Source organism: Desarmillaria tabescens, assembly GCF_030435595.1.
Source record: "Desarmillaria tabescens strain CCBAS 213 chromosome Unknown EV420scaffold_227, whole genome shotgun sequence".
In the NCBI taxonomy this organism is placed as follows: domain Eukaryota; kingdom Fungi; phylum Basidiomycota; class Agaricomycetes; order Agaricales; family Physalacriaceae; genus Desarmillaria; species Desarmillaria tabescens.
This window is the reverse complement of record NW_026848526.1, coordinates 9084-29932: the sequence shown is the minus strand read 5'-3', so window position 1 is coordinate 29932 and position 20849 is coordinate 9084. Positions and strand designations below refer to the sequence as shown.

The 20849-nt window shown below is 49.0% G+C and overlaps 1 protein-coding gene across 1 annotated transcript; it reads left to right on the top strand.

Moving 5' to 3' along the window:
• Window positions 1-16670: 16670 nt before the first annotated feature.
• EV420DRAFT_1600207 (uncharacterized protein) lies at window positions 16671-17182 on the top strand. Its single transcript, XM_060475001.1, has one exon. The coding sequence runs from the start codon at window positions 16686-16688 to the stop codon at window positions 16893-16895; it is 210 nt and encodes a 69-aa protein (XP_060321529.1). The 5' UTR covers window positions 16671-16685; the 3' UTR covers window positions 16896-17182.
• The last annotated feature ends 3667 nt before the right edge of the window (window positions 17183-20849 follow it).

Sequence of the window (20849 nt, the reverse complement as noted above, 5' to 3'; positions counted from 1 at the left end):
TGAATCGATGAATGATGGACAAACAATAACTTCACCCACACCCACGATCTGTTTCCGGACCGGTTCGGACCGCACTACTTTCACACCTCCACTACCTTCCGCGTCGAGCAACAATCAACTGGCTTCAATAAGAGCTTGCGGACAAGCTCTCTATTGCAATCTCTTATCTTCGTATGGTGTCATGGAATTTTGGGCTTCAAATTGAACTACTTGACTCGTAGCACAAAGAAACGTATCCTGGCCCGCTAATAAAGCACCTGCCATTGGAGTGCGTTAGCTCCCCCACTATAGATTCCACCTTATAATGACTATCCAACAGAAATGTCGCACGGCAGGCAGGATTGTTTGGCGACCATTATCCTCTGGGCTTCCATCTCGCAAATAAAGACCTCGTGCCACACAGTATGGACCGCCATTTAATATTGCCCGGGAATCTTCTCAAATGCCAAGGACCTTCTGCATGTTGTGCTTTCTTGAACGCCGCAACTACGGTAAAAATCGTAATCGTGATGCTAATGACACGCTTTCTGAATTGAAGAGTCCTTTCAACTGATGTGTGGTGCCATTTTGATAGTTGTCAGTTCAGTTAATGGTGGAAGTAACTGGTATACATCTTATGAACACCTGCAAGGGCAATCTTCCTTTAACGCCGATCAAGGGGCTTTTCAACTTTCTCACTGAATCTATAGACCCGCTGATTGTGTTGTCTTCTCTCCGTCCTATGTCAGCGCTGGGCCACCTGATTCACGGGACATTCATTTTCTATCTTCCTGTACGGCCCTTTCATGATCTCTACTTGAGACGTATAAAATCTTCTATCCATTGTTCCATCATCGTCGTAGCCCTCGTATTTTGGCTTGCATCTGTGGTCCCTGTCTCCTTATTGCTAGCCTTAACATGTTCACCTTTGTTTTACTTGCGCTGTCGTCTATTCTCCCTGCATTGGAAATGCCTTCACCTAATGTCCATGATTTTTCTGCCCGAAATTCAGGCGGCTGTGACGTCTCACGAGCCCGTCTCGTCTTCCCAGACGGCTCAGCGATTGCATCACCTTCTGGTGCCCCTTCATTTATTGGCCTTGGAATAGGCACGCAAAACTACACCTGCACGGCTAATGGTGTCTATACGTAAGTTCACGACGCAGCACATAACGCATCCACATTAATTACCTACCAGAAACGTCGGCGCCATCGCCGAAATATTTGACATCTCCTGCCTCGTTGGTACACCTCTCTTTGACCATATCCAAGACCTGGCCATCGCTGCATGGAAAAATACTCACCGCATCGAGAACGTACCCTCGAAGCTCGGCCTGGCACTGCGTGTCCTCGGGGACCACTTCTTCATTACGAACCCCATCACGGGTTCTGGCATCAGCCCAAAGTGGGATTTCAGCGCTTCACTGCATGACTCTGAGGCCTTTGTTGTCGGAGCAAGGAGTGGATCCATGACCGCACCAACTGGAAGCTCGGATATTGATTGGTTGGTCCTTGACCGGGTCCTTGGGTCGCTCGCGACTCAAGTCTTCCGCGTTGATACTAGGGATGGACAGCCGCCTGCGACGGTATGTCCCTTAGATCCATCATCTCTTCTAATGGTTAGCCGCTGACGCGCTTAATCAGTGTACACCGGGATCTGCACCTATCACCGTGAAATATACGTCCAAATATTGTGAGTGGACCAGAAAATTATACGGAGACAACAGCTCATGCAATGGTCCTCAGGGTTCTTCGGGACTTTGTTGTAAAGAAACATCGATTCACCAACCGAAAAAGCAGAAGTTCGCTGTGTATTAAATAAATGTTAAAGATGGGAATTTGTATTCATTAACCCAGCTATTGATGGGGCGACGAAAGTCTAGTATACATCTTTTTAACTATGCCGTCAACATCTACCATAAAGACCCTACCCTTTTCCCCGCATCAACACAGTCTGCAACACTAACACCGCCCACACCAGCTCCAATGACCTCCAGTCTTCCTCTCCACACGCCACTTTTCAATGCCTCCTTCAATTCAACCATACGATCCAAATGCCCCGGCGTCAAGGTTGGTATGCATTTATCATGGTGATAAGTTCTCGTTAGCACCGGACCCGGTAGCTTCGTCCCAAAGTGCTTCTCGAGCTGAGAAATCACTACAGGGATCTTAATATGCTCCTCTGTCAATGGATGAGGACCGCCAAGCATAACGGTAATTTTTGTGAAGGAATTGTTGGTGGTCGACGTGTCCTGGGAGAAAAGGGAGCAAGAGTCGAAAATGACGCCTAGAATACCCGGCGTGGAAAGAGAATAGTCATCCTTGGGACGGGGAATGAGGTAGCCAAAACCTGGAGGATGGAAGGTATTCGGCGGTACGGGGAAGACGAGGTTGATGAGTGTTACGGAGGAAGATGGATTGGCAGTTAGATGAGGCAGGGAAGGCAAAAGTGTTTGAAGAGCCGACAGTGGAATGGTGGACACAACATGCGTAGGCTTTAGCATGCCATTATTAATCTGGAGAATTGTTTAGAGGGATGCTGGCTTCAATGGCGACGAAAATTACCTTTATTTCTGTTTCACTCACATCTAGCGAAGTGACTGAAGTATCAGCCAAGAGTTGAACATTAGGTTGTTGCATAAGGTGGCTTCTCAAGGCGTCTGTTAGGGTAGACATTCCGTTCCGAAAAGAAAAGACAGATACACCGTTCATTTTCCCAGGTATATCTCCCATCAAGTATTCAGATACTTCCTCCTCCTCTTGAAATGAACGTAGGATTCCAAGACCGACGCTTCCCCACCCTCTCTCTTCAGCCTTCCAAAGAAAAGGAAATGCAGCTCGCACACTGAGCTTCCTGGAATCCGCTGCATATATGCCGTGGATCAACGCGCTACCAAGCGTACGAGCAAAATCCTTCCCGAATCGACGAGTCATAAAACTGTCAAAGCTTTCATCCGTCAAGCCACAGGCTCTGTTAGCTTGTCTGAATGGTTCACGAAGAATCGCCGGCAGTAATATGGATCGAAAAGGTGACCCCACAAGAGACGAGAGAGACGCAGGGAGAGATTGTATTCGTCCAACCTCAGGAATGTAAAGAAATCGTTTTTGTGCTGCCGCTGCAGTTCTTGGAACTGTTATCAATGAATCCTCGAGTCCTAGGAGATGGACCTAGCCTGTTCTTCAATGGAGGCACAATATTTTCCGACGAAGTTCTGCCCACCAACTCCAAAATGGATTTTGCATTGGGCCGTATCGTACGAGGGCCGGCCTCTAGAACCATCTGCTGTGACGGACCCACGTCGACGCGCTCGCTTCGCACCCATCCACCAAGACGATTTTGTTTTTCGAAGAGCGTGATGAAAGCATCTGGGAATCGTCGAGAGAGATGAAATGCAGAGGAAAGACCAGTAAGACCGCCGCCAATGACTGCAATATGGCGGTTCAAGGACATTCAAAATAGTCGAGCTCAGCGGTGGCAGCGACGAGGACGGATGAAGCAAGACCAAAGGCTGGCCTCCACGCCGAGCCACGTGGCGGTACCCACGACACGTCGAGGCCCTTGTACACGGTTCATCACTACCTTCCATTTCTTTGTCGCTACCGGGCCACAACGCAGCTGCGACGTCCACAATGGCTCGCTCAAGGAAACAAGCAAATGGCCAGGAGGCATCGTCCTCGAGTCCACCTCGCTCCCCATCACTGCCACCGTCGCCAGACATACCCACAGGACCGCTCAGTATCGTCATACCCCAGGAAGACCGCGAGATAGTCAAGATAAATAATTCCAATTTGACGGATCTCAAGAATGCTTGCGACGATGCGGTGAAACGCGTATGTGGACCTTTTATCTTGATGGAAAGGAGTGACACTGACACCCAATGTCGGGCAGTATCTCTCCAGACCAGAGTTATTCAAGCAGATATTCCTGCACACAGATGTACGATTGGCACTTGGATGGTCGAGTGTGCTGGTAGCCGCAGGAACAGCGTTCTATGGCTACAAGGTCGAATTTGAGATCTCGAAGCCAGTCGTGTGGGTGGGGCTTAGCCTGTAAGTGAAGCATTATCTTTGCAGTATGTTGGACTAAAGTGCACAGATACATTATCCTGTCCCTCATTCAGACCCTTTACGCTTATTTCGTCGAAGGGGATACTGTGTTTGTAGGAAAGAGGAAAACGTTCTCCAAACGAGTGCGTATCGTGCCGCCTGCTGCCTGACACTTTGCTCATCACATTTCCAGATTGTTACAGAACGGATAACCCTCGCCTCACGGACGGAGCCCGTCAAACAATCCAAGCCCCCTTCATATGAACTCACTGTGTCCTATGTTCGCTCGACGAGTAATGGAAAATCACTCCTTGCCAAAGGAAAGACGCGGAGCAAGAAGGAGTACAACGCATTCTTCGACGAGAATGGTGTTATGGATCAAGAACGGTTTGAAAAATATGTTGGCGAGCTTGTTGAGCAGGCCATGGAAGGAAAAGCAACGTAAAGACGTGGGTTCCGTTTCGTTTAACATTGCTCTCAGTGTAGGTATGGTTGTTGTGTCTGCCTCGTTATTATACCACGATCTCATGTGCTCTTGTTCGCAGTTTAGTAGCCAGACTTTGTACCTGCATATATACAGCATGCGATATATTCCGTAACCTTTGAGCTGTCTGACAGGCCATTATTTATCGATGGAAGGAATTAGTTTCTGTTAGAACTGTATACCGTTAAGCTCGTCAACCACCGCGTCTCCTGCAGTGTCGAACGCGGTAGCTGGATGTCCCGTCTGGCTTATCTTTAAGCGCCTCAGGAAAGGACATTCTCTCTGCACCACCTTCGCTACCTGTTGCATCCTCCCCGGCGCCGAATACATCATCCGTCTACCCCCTCCCTACAACCCTGTTTCCGCACCTTCAAATCCCCTCGTTACCAGCCTATCCTTCTCCCGCTGCCGCGAGGCCTGTCTTCGCCGAATGCCTTCGGAAACGATATGTTTTGTTCTCATATTATTCTGCAGAAGACTGTGTCTCCTTTGTCTCTAAGCATCTATCTTCCATCTCTGCATTCCTCATACTAAGCGGGACCTATCTGATTATATCGCTGGGAACAAGTCCGCTATGGAAGGTCGCGATTCCAGCAGATAGGTCAGAAGAACGGATGGGTACTCCTCTGTAACATCAGACTCCGATTCAGAGGGGATCGTCCCGTAGCCAGCGAAAAATGGGCCATACTTAAAGTCGGGATTCCACTGAAATGGTAGATAATTCGCATGTCTATACACGGAGGAGACTGATCGTGGCTTTCAGGTATACCTGGACTTTAGAAAAGGACGTGGGTACGTTGAGGCTTGAAATGTGGGTTACAACTAGGGTTTCTGGAAGAGTCAGACTGAAAGGCGGAACGTGGTGCTGGCTGGCAGCCTACAGTATAAAACTGTTGAATCAGAATAATGTTCTCTCGTTACGCCATGCGAGGCGAATCTCATGAGCCCCACCTCCAAAAGAACGTTGAAAACCTGTAAATCACTCCTTTTCCGGCCTCGATTCATGATATTGCTGTCACCAACTGTGGAGGAATTCAGAGTTTCCAAGACGGAATCAATTCCCTTGGTGCAGGTTCCATCGGTCGAAGGCACATAGAGCTGTGGGTGACAGAGGTCAGAGGTTAACCGGCACTATGACCTCAATAGTTAGGGGCTATGTAGAGATAGGTCCACGTGGCGGAATTCTCTGATCCCCGATTCTTTCCGAAGAATGAGGAAACGACAGAGGGTTATAGAAAGCCGTAACTGGTCGTGAGTAGTGCCAAACTGTCTGGACAGGGGCTATACTCCGGGTTGGCTTAGCTAATTTGCGGTGATTGGCGAGCGTGCGGCACGCCACGGCTGGCAAGCCGGGTGGCTGAAAGTGATTGCCGCTGTGGCTGAAAAAGTCTGTCTTTCCGACTTCTCCCTATTGGTCGACGAACTGTTGATGGTGTTGCAGATGCCTTTCCTTTCACTGCCATCCTTTACAGCGGTTTTCATAATTATGTGGAATTCCCATTTTGAAAATCTATGTGGTCCTATTTGCACCGCATGTCAGCCTGGTACATGAAGCGCTCTGCCTTTTGACATGATTTCACTGGTTTACATTCAGAAAGCACATTTATGCACCTTATACTGCTCTTATATTTTGTTGAATTAGGATGTATCAATGAAAGACCTTTTCCCATGTAGTAAGGTCAAAGTACGCTGCAAATACCAAAGGATTGCCAGCACAGGACAGACATCGAGTCCAACAAAGTCAAAAAACTGAAGCTTACTGATACCATCTTAATATGAAGATGCCAGGTCCAACAATATTAATTGATGAGCACAGCAGCATGTCATGCTGGAGGATGCCACTTTCATATATGGAGTGAGCACAGAATGACAAAGATTGGATTCTTGAAGATTTTGCCTCACTCCGAGTCAGAACGGTTGCTCCTGCTTGAAGAGTGCATTGTAGCTATATGTCATGTCATAGGAGCAGAATTCAGTTGATAAACATCTTGAAGTCTTCAGAAATACAATATAGGCATTGTAAAATAGACAATAGTGTTGTGCCATCATCATATAGTGTGACAGTGGTGGGAAGAGAAAGGGCCAGGGCCTTGTGATCCAAATATGACCACATAATTTTTCAAAATTGGAATTCCACATAATTATGAAAACTGCTGTAATTACTAGTGGGGGTTCATACAATGACCCTGTCATGATATCTCTCCATCACTGGCAGGGGCTCATTCAAGGACCCTGTCTTGATGCAGGCACACCAGATAAGGCCCATTTCATTAATGAAACTCTCTCGTAAGAGCTTCTAAGTTTTTAAAAAAACACCTCTCCCTTTTAGCCTTCATCAACATCAATCATCAATTCATCATTAATGAATCCCTCTGAGGCTCAGAGACTACTCTCCTCCCTATTCTCATGCATCCCATCCTCTGCTCAGAATTTTGTATTATTATCAAATAAAATGGATATATTTAAAATACAATACAATACAAAATGTAAATAAAATGTGGTGCAGGCGGGCGTGGTGAGATGTAAGCGTCGATAGCACCCATGAAGCCTCGTGTAGAGGGAAGCAATGATATTGGTGGCAGGGTAGTCATTGCATTGTTATAGGAGGTGATGTGAGCAGAAAAAGGTGGGTGTCGGGATAGGGAGCGGACAGACATGTTAGCCACTAACTCTAATCGACTTAGATCGTACTAGGATCCCTACTCGCACTTCAGTGGGAGATACTCTAGCAAGTCAAAGGCGACGAAAGTCGATGGGACAGATAGTCACGAAGGACGGAGTTCGATGTTAGGTAGATTAAACCTTAGCTGAAGCTGGGGTTTAGGCCAGCTGAGGCTCTTCTTAAATACACGTTTCGTATGCTAATAATAGTACATGAGAAACTGTCCATGGTGATCGCATATGAGTAATCCGGCTGAGTAAGACGAAAGAAAATGAATAAAATGAATAAACCATAACATTACCCCCTCTCTAAGACTCGTTCATCCCGAATGAGTCATCTGACTCCCACTCGCTGTCGCTTTCTGAGGTAGAATGTCTGGATTCGGAGTAAAAGGAAGGGACATCGTCGTCGGTGTCTTCAGCATTTGAGCGCCAGTCTTTGTGTATGTGTTGGAGATTTGGAGGTTTAATTCATCCTCCGCATCTTCTTCGATTTCAACGGTTGGTACTCCGTCCGCTTCATCCATCGTGACTTTTGGCCACTTTCCTTCGATGAAGTCCATTTCCAGCTCGGGGTTAAAGGCCGGGTGCCAATTGATAGGTATGTCTTCGACTATCCTATCAATTTCCTCTGAGTGAGCGACCGCTGAGCATTGGGATGATGGTACTGTGATTATGTCCGTCACGCAGGGTGTAGCAGGGTCATGGAAATAGACTGGGAGATCATGGGGTATCTTATCATCCATCCCAACTGTTTTTCCGTTTTCATCGACTCGCCATACTAATTTTTGAATACGAGTCTCATAGTCGTTTACAAGTTCCTCCGTGTTGGCCATGTCTGAACGTTTCACCCAAGAGTTTTCCTTGGCCGGGTATCCCTTCCATTTGACTAAATATTCGGTTATGGTTTGTCGGGTCCGACCTCGACCCACGATTTTGTCTCGCTCCCTCACAATCTCTTCGATCTCGTACTCTTCTTCCTCATCGATCAGTTCGGGGGGTGGCCTGTCAGGCCGCGGTTGATTGAGAAATGCGGGTGCATGGTATGAGGTAAGGAGGGATTCGTTAAATCGATTATGGATTTTCCATTTGACCGGAAGTTGGAGCTCGTAGGCTGAGGCGCCCTTTTTGGCGAGGATAGTAAAAGGTCCTACGCGTCGATCGCCAAGTTTCTTAGTGGGATGCGGGAGATTCAGGTTCATAGCATCTAGCCACACCTTATCCCTGACCTGGTACTCGACGGCTTTATCCTTATGCTTGTCGTAGGCCTTTTTCATCGTCTCCGCTGCTCGTTCCAGGTATGTTCTGGCCTTTTCCTGAACCTCTTTGATCCCCTTCACCAATTTGGATGCTGCCGGAACGTTTTCCGGCCGTTGGGTTGTCTTTATAACCTGTCCATCCCTCCCAAATACTACCTTAAACGGGGAAAAACCTGTAGCCGAGTGTTTCCGATTATTATGAGTGAACGCGGCCAGTGGTAGCCACTCGCTCCAGTCATCCTGTCGATAGTTGACGAACATTTTCAGGTATTTCTCGATTTCTTGATTGACTCGTTCTGTTTGCCCGTCGGTTTGCGGGTGGTAAGCGGTAGAGGGATTGCCGGTAACCTGAATCAAAGCATAGAACTCCTTCATGAACTTGGACACGAAGATGGCTCCTCGGTCTGAAATGACCTTTTTGGGCATTACCCCGTAGGGCACGTAAATCTGGTCCCTCAAAATCTTGGCGAAGCCTAGGGAGGTAAGCTCCTCGGTACAGGCAATGGGGATAATCGTCTTGGAGAACCGGTCAACGATTACTAGGATGGTATCAAAGCCTTTTGAGTCAGGGAGTTTAGTAATCATGTCGACAGAGATATGTGTCCACGGACGAACGGGTATTTCGTTTGGGTGGAGTGGTGCCTTCTTGGGACGGTGGTCCGCCTTGGTTCGTTGACAGACCTCACACCTTTTTATGTACGTCTCGATCTCTCGACGCATTCGAGGCCACCAGTAGTCTCGCAAGATGAGCTCTTTAGTCTTTTCTACTCCCGGATGCCCCGCAGTGACATGATCGTGCCGTAGTGCTATAATTTCCCCTCGTAGTCTGTGGTCTCGAGGGATGTAGATACGTCCTTCGTACCACAGTAACTCTTGGTCACGAGAGACCCCCTTTTCATGGTTAAGGGAGTCGGAAATTCCGCGATCCCATTTGCGAGGATCGTGAGTAGCTAGTCGGATTTTCTCGTACAATTCCTCCTGCGTGGGCATGGTCAGGGACCGGAAGTGTTCGGCTTTGAGGATAATTACATCCTGGTTGTCTCCCTTTCCTTGATCGTGATCTGCCCACCTTGATAGCAAGTCCGCCTTGCGGTTCTGGGCTCCCGGTTTGTGGTGCAGGGTGAACTGGTACTCAGCCAGCTCCGTTACCCACCGGGCTTGTCTTCGATTGAGCTTTTGGGGCTTGCGGAAATACTGGAGATTGGAGTGGTCCGTCCAGATCTCAAAGTCTTCTCGAGCCCCCATGAGGTACTGGCGCCACTCCTCCAGAGCGATCATAATGGCTAGGAGTTCTTTGTCATAGATCTCGTAGTTGCGCTCAGTGGTGGCTAGGGCTTTAGAGAGAAAAGCCACCGGCCGCCACTTTTCGTCTTGCCATTGAGAGAGTACTGCCCCAATCACCCCCTCACTAGAGTCCGCCTCTACTCGGAATTTTCCTTCATCGAGCGGGATAGCCAAAACCACATCCTCGCGGAACAACTCCTTTAGCTTTTCAAACGCCTTCTGCTGAGCCTCCCCCCACCTCCACTCGACCTTTCCAGTAAGAATGGTAAGGGGTTTAACGTGCTTGCTGTAATCGCGAATGAAACGTCGATAAAAGTTGCAGAAGCCTAGGAATGACTGAAGCTCCTGCTTTTTGAGAGGGACTGGCCAGTCCAATAGGCCGGCTATTTTTACAGGATCCATGCGAATTCTTCCCTCGCTGATGAGCACTCCTAAGTATTCGGTCTCCTCCACTTCAAACTCACACTTTTCCGCCTTGAGGAACAGTTTGTTGTCCCGGAGTATTTTCAGTACCTTTCGAACAATTCGGCGGTGGTCTTCCTTGGTCTGGGACACAATGAGTATGTCGTCTAGGTACACGGAGACTTCTCCGGCGGCGATCAGGTCCTTGAAAATGTCGTTCATCATCCACTGGAAGGTGGCGGGAGAATTTGTGAGCCCAAAGAACATTACAAGGGGTTCGTAGAGGCCGCAATTGGTTCGGAAGGCGGCCTTCCATTCATCCCCTTGCTTTATTCTAACATTGTTATATCCCCATCGCACGTCCAGCTTGGTGAAGTATTTGGCCCTCTTTAGTCGATCCATTAATTCCCCTATGAGCGGCAAGGGGTACCGATTCTTAATGGTCATTTCATTAAGTTTTCGGTAGTCCTGAACCGGGCGAAGCTTCCCATCCTTCTTTTTGACGAAGAAGAATGGAGATGCCATGGGAGACTTTGATGCTTGAATGCGTCCCGTAGATAGGTTCTCGTCAAGGAATTTGTCTAGCTCCTCTTGTTCGGTAGGATTGAGAGGATAGACCTTACAGTCCAAATTAGCGTTTGCGTTAGGGATTAATTCGATGGCGTGATCCCAGGGCTTGCGCGGAGGTAGTTCGTCGAAGTTTTCTTTGGCAAAGACGTCTTTGAACTCCCGGTATTCCGCAGGTACGATTTCCTCAAAGGACTTCGCCGCCTTCTTGGCGTTGGCTTGAGCGGCTAATTCGTTGGCCTTGGTACCCATGGCCTGGACGTGAAAGGCTTCCTCAAAGTCTATTACTAGAATGGTATCCCCTTCCTCGTATTCTTCCCAACGCGACGATGGGTCGGTGTCGGGGAGAGAAAAGGGGATTTTTCGACAAGCGCAGCAGGCTAAGGTAACCGCTCCCATATCCCAGTCGATTAATGGATTATGTCTTTGAAGCCAGTCATGCCTGAGGAACAAGGGGGTTGTCCCGAGGTCGACCACAGCAAGTTCAATCCGCTCCACATGGTCCCCTATCCGAAGTCGTACTTCGGCGTATTCCGTTATGTCCCCACCTTTGTTCCTCGTGCCATCGGCATTATAAACCGGGACAGGTCGGGCCGCCTTTTTGAGATTAAGGGCATGGCTTTGGGCCCAGGCGCGGTCTATGGAACTGCCGGTGGCCCCGCTGTCCACGAGAGCCTTTACGGCATGTACTTCTCGGGTATCCAACGTTTCCAATTGTACGTTGATCGATACATTACGTCCCTTTTGCCCTCGTATGTACATAGGGGGTTTCTTTAGGTCCTCCATCCATTCCCACTTCTCCCGATACTCCCTCGCCGTCTCCGGTTGTTCCTTCAGCAGACTCCACAACTCGCACGTCACCTCTGGGGTCCTTTTGGGATGGATCCACCGCTTCAGGATAGCGAAAGCGGCGGCTTCGTCTCGTGCAAGCCTCAACACTCGACGTGTCCAATGGGTGCCAAACGGTTCATAGTACATGTCGATGATTGCCCGCTTGGCTTCAGGGGCTAGTTCGGGCTCGGGGGTCACGGAAGGCTTCCCCTTCGGCAGGGTAGTCGGTATGTCGGACCGCAGGTGAGCTTCTTCGTCTTCGACCTCCTCCAGCGAAACTTGGGGTTTCTTGCCTCGAGGTGGCAGTTGGTCACCGGGCCAGTTGATAAGGCCCCTCGGCGGCATTTGGTCACCTTCCGTCGAGTGGGTGGAGGAGGGCTCGCTGCCCTGTGTTCGGCCCTGGCCAAGGGCACTTGTGCTCGGCGTTGTAACCTCCACCGTGATCCTATACTTATCCTCATTTCTAACGCCGGCGGTACTCTCGGAAACTCTGGGCAGACGCACACATATTGGCTCACCAAGGGGGTCGGCATCGTTTGCGGATGAGTCCACTACTAAATGTAGGTGGTCCCCTTGGTTCCCGGCCTCAGCTGCTTTTCCACCACTGATGAGAGGAACTACCTGGCATACATCTTGACAGGAAGGCCCTGCCATTGGAGTTGTCGGCCAATTCTCCCTGCCGGGGCGACGACCACCACGTCTGGCATCCATCTTGTCTTGACCTGAGGCGCTCGCTGGGTTCTCTAGGACTTCCCCCATTCGGTCAAGCGGGGGTGTCAGAGGTGGACCAGCCCCTAAGGGTTCATTGCCCGACGCAGACCGTGTCAAGCGGCGGAAATCGCCTCCTACGCCATAGGCGTTTTGCGATTCTTCATCCTTAGTTTCTTCTACGGTTAACGCGGCGAAATGGTTATGGTATTGTTCGTACGGAGTACCTACATACGTAGTATAAGTCCGGCTAGTAGTACAGGAGCGCGCACCAGATGAAACTAAGTCCTTTGCTGACGCCGTCGAATCGCTTATTTCGATGCCGGCTCGTCTTTTGACGACTTCTCCTCCTTGACCTCCTCGATTTTTGTACCTGCTGCTAATTCCTCCTTCTCGGCTTCTGCGAGTAACTGACGAAGGCATTGGACGTTGGGCTTTTTGCGAGGTGGGAGTTTGATGGGAAGCCACTTGGACTTGTCCGTCGGGCATTTATGGTCCCGGTTCCACCCGGTATTGCCACACTTGAAGCACCGCTTGTCGGACCGGAGCTTGTCGATCTCCATTGGCTGCCCCGCCCCTCCATAAGTCGTTCCTGTGGCGTCCTTCTTGTCGCCACCTGACCCGCTTCCTTTTGATTGATTTTGGTTGCCTTGACCCGAACCGCCTTGGTTCGGGGAGGTCTTACTGCCCAGTCCTTGGGCGATGTTGTATCGGTAGTTGGCGTTGATCCTTAGGACTCGCGCCTTCCATTGTGCGTAGGTTGTGGGGCGTTCATTGTCCCCATGCATAACCGTCCTTCGCACCGTCGGTCTTATTGCTGCTTCGACGGTCTCGAACATCTGCTTCTCGTCTCCGAATTCTTCGCATTTGTGAGCCAACTGCTCGAACTTCGTGAAGAATTCTACCGCGGACTTGAATTCAGACTGCCGTACTTTCTTCCACTCCGCCTTCCAGATCGTCAATTCGGCTACTTCTCGGAACTGCACCGTGAGGTCATGCGAAAACTCGTCCCAGGTTGGAAACTGCCAATGCCCCCATGGGTCCCGATATCGGTAGTATTGGTCTACCCACCATTGCTGCGCTTTGCCTTGTAAGTACCCCTGCGCGAACGTAATGTGGTAAGGGTTCTGTCCCTCGTCGTTCGTCATGTAATACATTGGGAACACCTGAAAATAGACCTCGCAATGATGGAGGAAGCGCGTAATGTCTGAAGAGACCCTGAAGAAGTATTCGGGCTGGGTGATCAACTTGGGCTTTACGTCGTTCCAGGGGTTGTTCACCGCTCCTGGAGTGAGCTGCCATGGAGGAATGGGGTCCGGCGGCGGCGGCAGGACTGGTGGGACCGGCGCATTCGGCGGTCACGAGAGGGAGTGTAGATGCGGGTTGTTACCCGGTGGTGGGTACCCTTCCGGGTACTTTGGTGGCGGCGCTGAAGGTGGCGGCTTTGGTACTGTAGACTCCTTTCCCTTTCTGGAGGGGCCTGCGCTGGGATTGTCGAAGCCGTCATCGTCGGGATCATCGGGTCCCACGCCCGCCCAAAACTGCTCCGTCTCAAGTGGGTTGGGCATTGGTTGAGGCCGCTTGTACGCCTCACACCCCGGCTGGACGTTGTCGGGATGTACCTGGTTCCATACGAGGGCAGCTCAGTGCCAGGTTTCGACTTCTAAAATGTTCTTCATGAGGTACACGTCCCCCATGGTTTTTGCATAGCGGTAGTCTTCTCCAGCCTCCGTGAGGAGCCACTGGGAGTCCCGCTCCATGTCTTCTATCATTATTTCGTATAGGCCATGCCATGGAAGGATATTAAAGATTGTGGGCAGGGGGGCCGTCGGATCAGTCAGGATCGTCCGGACCACCTTCATCACCTCAGCTTCGAGGGAACTGTTTGGCGGCCGACTCGGCATCCTCAGCCTCCTTCCTCTCTCTCACGAGCCTGTCGATCTCCTTGTTTTTCTTCCATCGCCCGATGTCGGAGTCGGGGTCACTGATTTCCGACTCGTAGGCCTGCCAGGCTCTTCTCTTGGCCTCGAGGTTGGTTCCTGCTCACTCGGCCATTCCGGAGTAGCGGAGGGCGGCGGCTCGTTGTCGGTTTTCGACTTCTGCACGAGTGGCGTCGGGCTCGAGAGGGAGGTCCCAGAAGCCATTGGGCCCGAGGAGGGCAGCGATTTCTGCGCGGCGAGTGCGTAGGTCTGCCGCTCTTCCTCTGTCCATTCTGGCCTCGATTCTTGGGGTGAGCCGGGCATCTCGAGGGCGCTCGAGGGACTCGACGAGCGTGTGGTAGAGGAGCGTCCATGGATGCTGGTTGACAGGGACAGGGTCAGCGAATGCTCGACCTGAAACGGACGGTGTAAAATCGGGGACAGGGGCGAGGTCTCCGGCCCCGGCAATTGCTCCAAGCTCTTCAGGACTGTAGTCCGGATACTCTGCCCAGAGCTGCTGATCCGTCGGTTCAGGCCTGGCGACGGGGGTAGAGGGCGTTGGGGTCTCTTCGTGGATGGGGACAAGGAGGCTCCGTGGGGATGGGACTCGGGCCATAGGAGCTTCTTCCCTTGGCTCGGCGTAGACCCAGCTGGTGCTGGGGTGCCAACCGACGGGAGGCCCTCTGTTTGTGGGCCAAGAAAGAACGGGTCTTGTTCCATCTGGACGGGTGGTAGACACGGCGGAGGCCCCAACGGCAAGCTCTCCAGAATCACTGTCGTAGTCGTCCTTTTTCCTCTCCATATACCTTCTTCGCTCGCTTCCCCACTCGGCGTCTGTCCACTTGTTCTGAGACCTTCCGCTCCAGTTGTCTCCGGTATAGGTCGCATCTTCCTCCATGTTCGGGTAGAGGTCGTCGAGCCTGATTCTCTCAAGCTCTGTGAGCTCATCCCCTTCGAACTCGGTGTCAGGGCTTTCTTCGCCCTCGACCAGATGCCTGGTGCCTTGTCTTCTGCCTCCATGGGAGCTTGACTCACCTTCGACTGGAGACTGATCGAAGAGGCCTGGTAGGGGCGAGTCTCCTCGGTCGAGGAGTACGCCCCGGGTATCGGTGATGTCGACAGAGTCGACTGACTCGGAGGTAGCGCTTCTGTAGGAGTCGGTGCTCGACTCTGAGGATCGTGAGCTGGGTCGCGACAATCCGTAGAGGGACTCTCCATATAGGGATTCTTGTGGGGCGGGCGGTAAAGTTTGTTGAGATGTCGCGGGTATATCGATTACCTGCGGGGGGTATGCAGGTGCGCTGGGTATGTAATGGAAGGGAAGTTGTGGTCTTACCCTTCTCTGTTGTTGACAACAGCGGAGTAGATTGTACAAGAAGATGGACAAGAAAAAGAGTATAAAAGTCACGAAGACGGCGGGAATGGCGTCGGACCAGGGCATCCGTTCGTGCGTCTATTCTCTGTAGGGTTCGACGACTCTGATTAACCATGCAACGACAGGTGGTTTACCAGTAGTTGAATGGCTAAGGTGGTGAGCGCGATGAGGAGGATGATAATCAAGTTGAGGTCGGCCTCATAGTCGAAGTCGGTCATCAACAAGATTTCGTCGTTTTCGGATGTACTTGTTACTGTCAGCAATACGATTGCCAGCAGTGGAGCGAGTCAAAAGAGGATAGGAAAGGGTTTCAGATTCAGTAAAATTCGATGTAGAGTCCTACAAGGTAGGCCGTGAGTAGCGGGGCCGGAATGTAGAACTGACACAGAATAAGGGTGATCGCTACCCGGATTAACACTGAGGTTATCGGGTCTCGATACAAGGGTGGCAGTACCCAAAAGGCGACTGCAGCGAGTATAAGAATTGGATAAATGGTCGGATACGGGCTGGGTCCTAGATGATCGATAAGCACCGACAATTGTCTAGGTGCAGCCTAGCGACCTTACGGTCTAGCTGGAGGGTATTGGTTTTGGAAAGGTTGGGCAGCGTGAAGCTGGGCAACGTGTGTCGAGCTTCGGCTAAATGTTAGCCACTAACTCTAATCGACTTAGATCGTACTAGGATCCCTACTCGCACTTCAGTGGGAGATACTCTAGCAAGTCAAAGGCGACGAAAGTCGATGGGACAGATAGTCATGAAGGACGGAGTTCGATGTTAGGTAGATTAAACCTTAGCCGAAGCTGGGGTTTAGGCCAGCTGAGGCTCTTCTTAAATACACGTTTCGTATGCTAATAATAGTATGTGAGAAACTGTCCGTGGTGATCGCATATGAGTAATCCGGCTGAGTAAGACGAAAGAAAATGAATAAAATGAATAAACCGTAACAAGACAATGACAACGGCATCGAAGGGGTAAACAGAGCTCATATCCATGTTACCCTATCCAAATAATGGGGGATGCATGAGTTTGAGGTTGGTGGGTGAGCTGGGCGGTGCGTGGGAGGCTGATGTTGGATGGGATACAGCAGGCGGCAGTGGGGGTATCCGGGATCACGTAGCCATGAATGTGGGTTCGTTCACAACACCTTCAAGCCCTCATTCAATGCCTTAAATGGCACAGTCATCATCAGTGTTGTTCACCATCAGCATCCTGACCTTGCTCTCGCCCTCCTGCCTGTACCCTTTTGCCCTCCCAGCCCTCCCCAGCCTCCCCAACTTCCACACCATCCTTAATCTGCTATTTGGCATGGTCATGCACTATACTCTAGTCCTCCTACCCCTCATGCCATCACTGTCGTTGTTGTTGTTTTGGTCATCGTGACGGTTGGCTATGCATATATACACCCTCCTAGTGGTAGATGGAGGCGGATCTTGCGTTATCAAGTGAATGAGGCATCGTTAATGCATTTGGAAGCCATAGTGAACAGTGATTGGCCCCGATTTCGATGTGGGGGATGCTAGATGGGTCACAACAGCAACAGGACGAGGTTTAATGGCAGTGGCAAGAATTGATGGGCACCATAGTAAAAGGGTGATGGTGGTAGTGCAACTCTCCATTGTTTGGAGGGGGGAAATGATGCTGCCTTGCAGGAGGGCTTACGTGCAAGCGAGTGGGGCATGATGCACAATATCCAGGCCATCTGGGGCCACCAGATGGATAAAAAGTATCTATAAAACTTATATTAGCATTGAAAGTAATGAAACATACCTTTATTCCATTCAAACAAGCAGTGGGGGCAGGCAGACAACTACATGATAGACCGATGGTGATGGTCAGACCAAAGGTCAGAAGAGAAAAGAAGGGGTACAGCCACTCAATCACTATACGGTTTACTGGACCAGAGCAATTGAGTGAACAGAATGGATGCTCAGGATGCATCCTCTGCTTGACTTCATTGCTCCGAAGTCCTTTGAACTGACGGAATATACTATACTAGTGCTCTACTATACATTTATGTACTTTTTAGTATATTTAATGTATCACAACCTTGATTAATCTGCCTTTTGCAGTGAATATCACAAATTCCAGGACATTTCAAGGATGCATCCTTTGTACACAGATGTGTGCAACCTTTCCAAAGGTAAGATTGGTTTAATATGAAATAGTATATATTCCATTGTCCAAAACATGTGTCTGATCCATGGCGATCTGCCTGCATAGGCCTTGTAATCACTTTTCTCATTGAAGTGATTTCTTTGAGAATGGTATATGCACAGTTTCATCTGGTGCAATTTTGTCTGACTGAAGAATATTCTGGTCAGGGCAGGCATGCCTATTGACATATAACACTTTAAATAAGTACAGACTATGCTTTTCCAGGCAATATACTTCAATTTGAGCATGTACTGTGAGATATGTCTTTCACACATGCTTGTTGTATACTTTTTACATCATAATTCATGCCTATGTTGGCATAGGATAGAAAATATGTGCTGAGACGATGCCTAGAGTATTAAAAAAGACAACATACTCTCTACATTATATATCCAAGCACCGAGAATGGTTTGGGACCATACAATCTCGACCTATTTGCTTACTGGGACCGAGTTAGGGGTGTTTCAGAAAACTCTGGAAATCATCGAAATACTTTTTGACCTTAACTATCCATGCATTAAGAGATATAAACAAGATAGAATAATTATACATGACTGCCATTATCATATTACATTTTGAATAAGTGCAATGTACTATCTGCTATCCCAGAAAATTTGCCTGCTTTCCGAAATTCCAAAGCATATACCAAACTGAGAATGGTATATTCCCACAGTATGTTGCTGATGACTCAGCTTGAATTGGCTTAACGCCGAAGTCATTTTTGAGCTGTTTGCTCTGGGTGCATTGATATTAAAAACAGAAATTGATTTGATGTCTGCATTTGATCACTGGATGTACTAGTAGTATTAGTTATAGTGTAGCTGCTAGTCCTGTCCTTCTATCATTAACAGCTTGAAATTAACTTCAGCATTAAGCTGATTCAAGCCAAGTCACTGGCAACACTATCCCACAGTAAGTACATCCTAGCCATGCCAGCATTCAGTCAAATATACAGTAAGCATAGATGTAGAGTAGTACCAGTATGTGAAATAAGATTTTCTGACCTGCTCTGTTTTGGAGCCCTCCTGGCAATGAGCAAGAGGGTGGGAAATCCATTGCCACCCAAGCCAGTATCAAAATGGGAGCATTGAATATCATGTGAGTGAAAAATGATGTCAATAATTAATCGTTGGCAATTGTGCCTGGTGCCAGGTGTTTTTGAGGGCTGGGACTGAGAGGCTTTTCTTAATAAAACCAATTTCTCTCGCTTAGAGGTTTTTATTGATAAAATGGTCCTTATGGATTGGCAGATACCCATTTGTCCTTCTACATGAATATCTCTATCATTGGTGATGGTTCATGTAATGACCCTGTCATGGGATCATGTTTCTTCCATTCTCGTGAGTGCTGTTTTCTGACCCTCTCATGCAAATAGCCTCCAAGTGCCAGTGTGTCTGGCAATGCCTCACATTCTTCACAGAGACCTTAATCCGATGGGCATTGTGCTACATATTGCATGAACTATGTGGGCAATGTCCAAAAATAGGGGCTCCACTGTTTCTTTGCTCCAAGCATTGATGCATAATGGTGCTCCATATCCTCTGTGCTATATTGTGTCCTTGGAAAAGCTATTGCTGCCATGGAGAGCCATCACAAAGCCTCCTTGTCACAGCACCTTCCCTTGTTCACCCTTATATTCATAGGTGCACAATTTCAATCTCATCTCGCCTCGTTGCAGGGTGTATGGAAATTTGGTCAATTACTGGTCTTTTTTTTTACTCGCTGCACTCACAATTAATTACTCTTTCTGCTAGATGTTGTCCTTGGACACTATTTCTTCTTTTGTTGTTTGTACGCTTCCTTGACGAGTTTTGTATAATGGCCCCATCTTCGCTCTTTGATGCTATCTCTCCCTCTTCCTCTTTGCAGGCTGCCGAGCCTTTTCACTGTATACAGAAAGAAGGCATCGCACATCTCTGCATTTCACACTCTAGTATACTGTCCTTATTGTTGCTCCCCACATCGTTCATGATGCTACACTGGTGACACTCTATACAAATGCCATGGTGTCTCCACATCAGGGTCCTTAACTGCAATTATCTCACTGTGATGTCTTTCCTTCTGGTACATATTATGCATACTTTTCTGTGATTTGTCCCTGCAATTCCTTCAAATCCATGAGACATTTTTGGCTGGTGACTGAGGATATCACAGCGGCATGAGGGATTGTGGTCTGTGACATGTTCCGTGTTGGCACAGAGCACCCATGTTCCTCTTTGGGACCTAGACCAGTTATCTATCTATCTTTAACATGATTCTTTTTCTTTTTAGGTTCAGTTCAAGAATGTGATTTGACTTCATGTCTGGTATTGCTCAAGTACCTTGTTTCCTGCTAATCAGTTTGTTATTGTAGTGATATTTGCACAGGCACACAACAATCAAGAACCTGCCATGATACGTTGATACTGATGATCTACTTGGCTGGGACTGGCATTTTGGCATGCAGAGAGCATGGAGTAGAGTTGTCTTTGAGTGTACGCAGGTTAGGCAAGATATTCAGAGTGGCGTTGATGTCTGAGTGGGATGCAGGCAGCGAGAGGAGTCACTACAGTGTCAGCTACACGCTGCATGTGTACCTTTAGCTACCTTTCATCCATCTATGATATTTTTGAATTCGTAAAATTGATTGAGGATTTGGACTTGCCACGATTGCACTGAGCCTCTCACTTGATTTGCATGGTACAAGATAGCAGTAGGGAATATTTTCATTTTCAAGACCTAATGCACATGCAGGGATGGACAGAACTTCAAATGGAGAGCAAAAGCATAGCATACCACAGCTCAGATTAGATGTTAGATTGTGCAAAACGTGAGCTGTATTATATATTTCAGCTTGAACAAGCACGTTCACACAGATTTACAAAAAGGATACAACTTGCCACAGCCGTTTCTTCGTACAAAAGGAAAGAATCGGGGACCCGGCAACTGCCGCTACTGGATTAGATTTCGTGTCTGCCACGACCGCCAATGCACACTTGCTTCATTTCCTACTTTACTGTTCCCATTCCATTCCCTTGAAAACTTCGGGAAAGACATTTCAAGTTGATATATTAGCCGTACAGAGGGTGATTGCTACATCGTCTTCCCCAATATGCGGACGTCTGCCGTATGGGTCCTGTTCAGCAGCGTTTTCGTTGTTTGCTCAGCCGGTCCACCTGTCAAAGTCTCGTTGAGGTCGTC

Excerpts from the sequence above, each read along its gene's own strand:
- EV420DRAFT_1600207 (XM_060475001.1), top strand. The coding sequence starts at position 16,686 with ATGGCACAGTCATCATCAGTGTTGTTCACCATCAGCATCCTGACCTTG.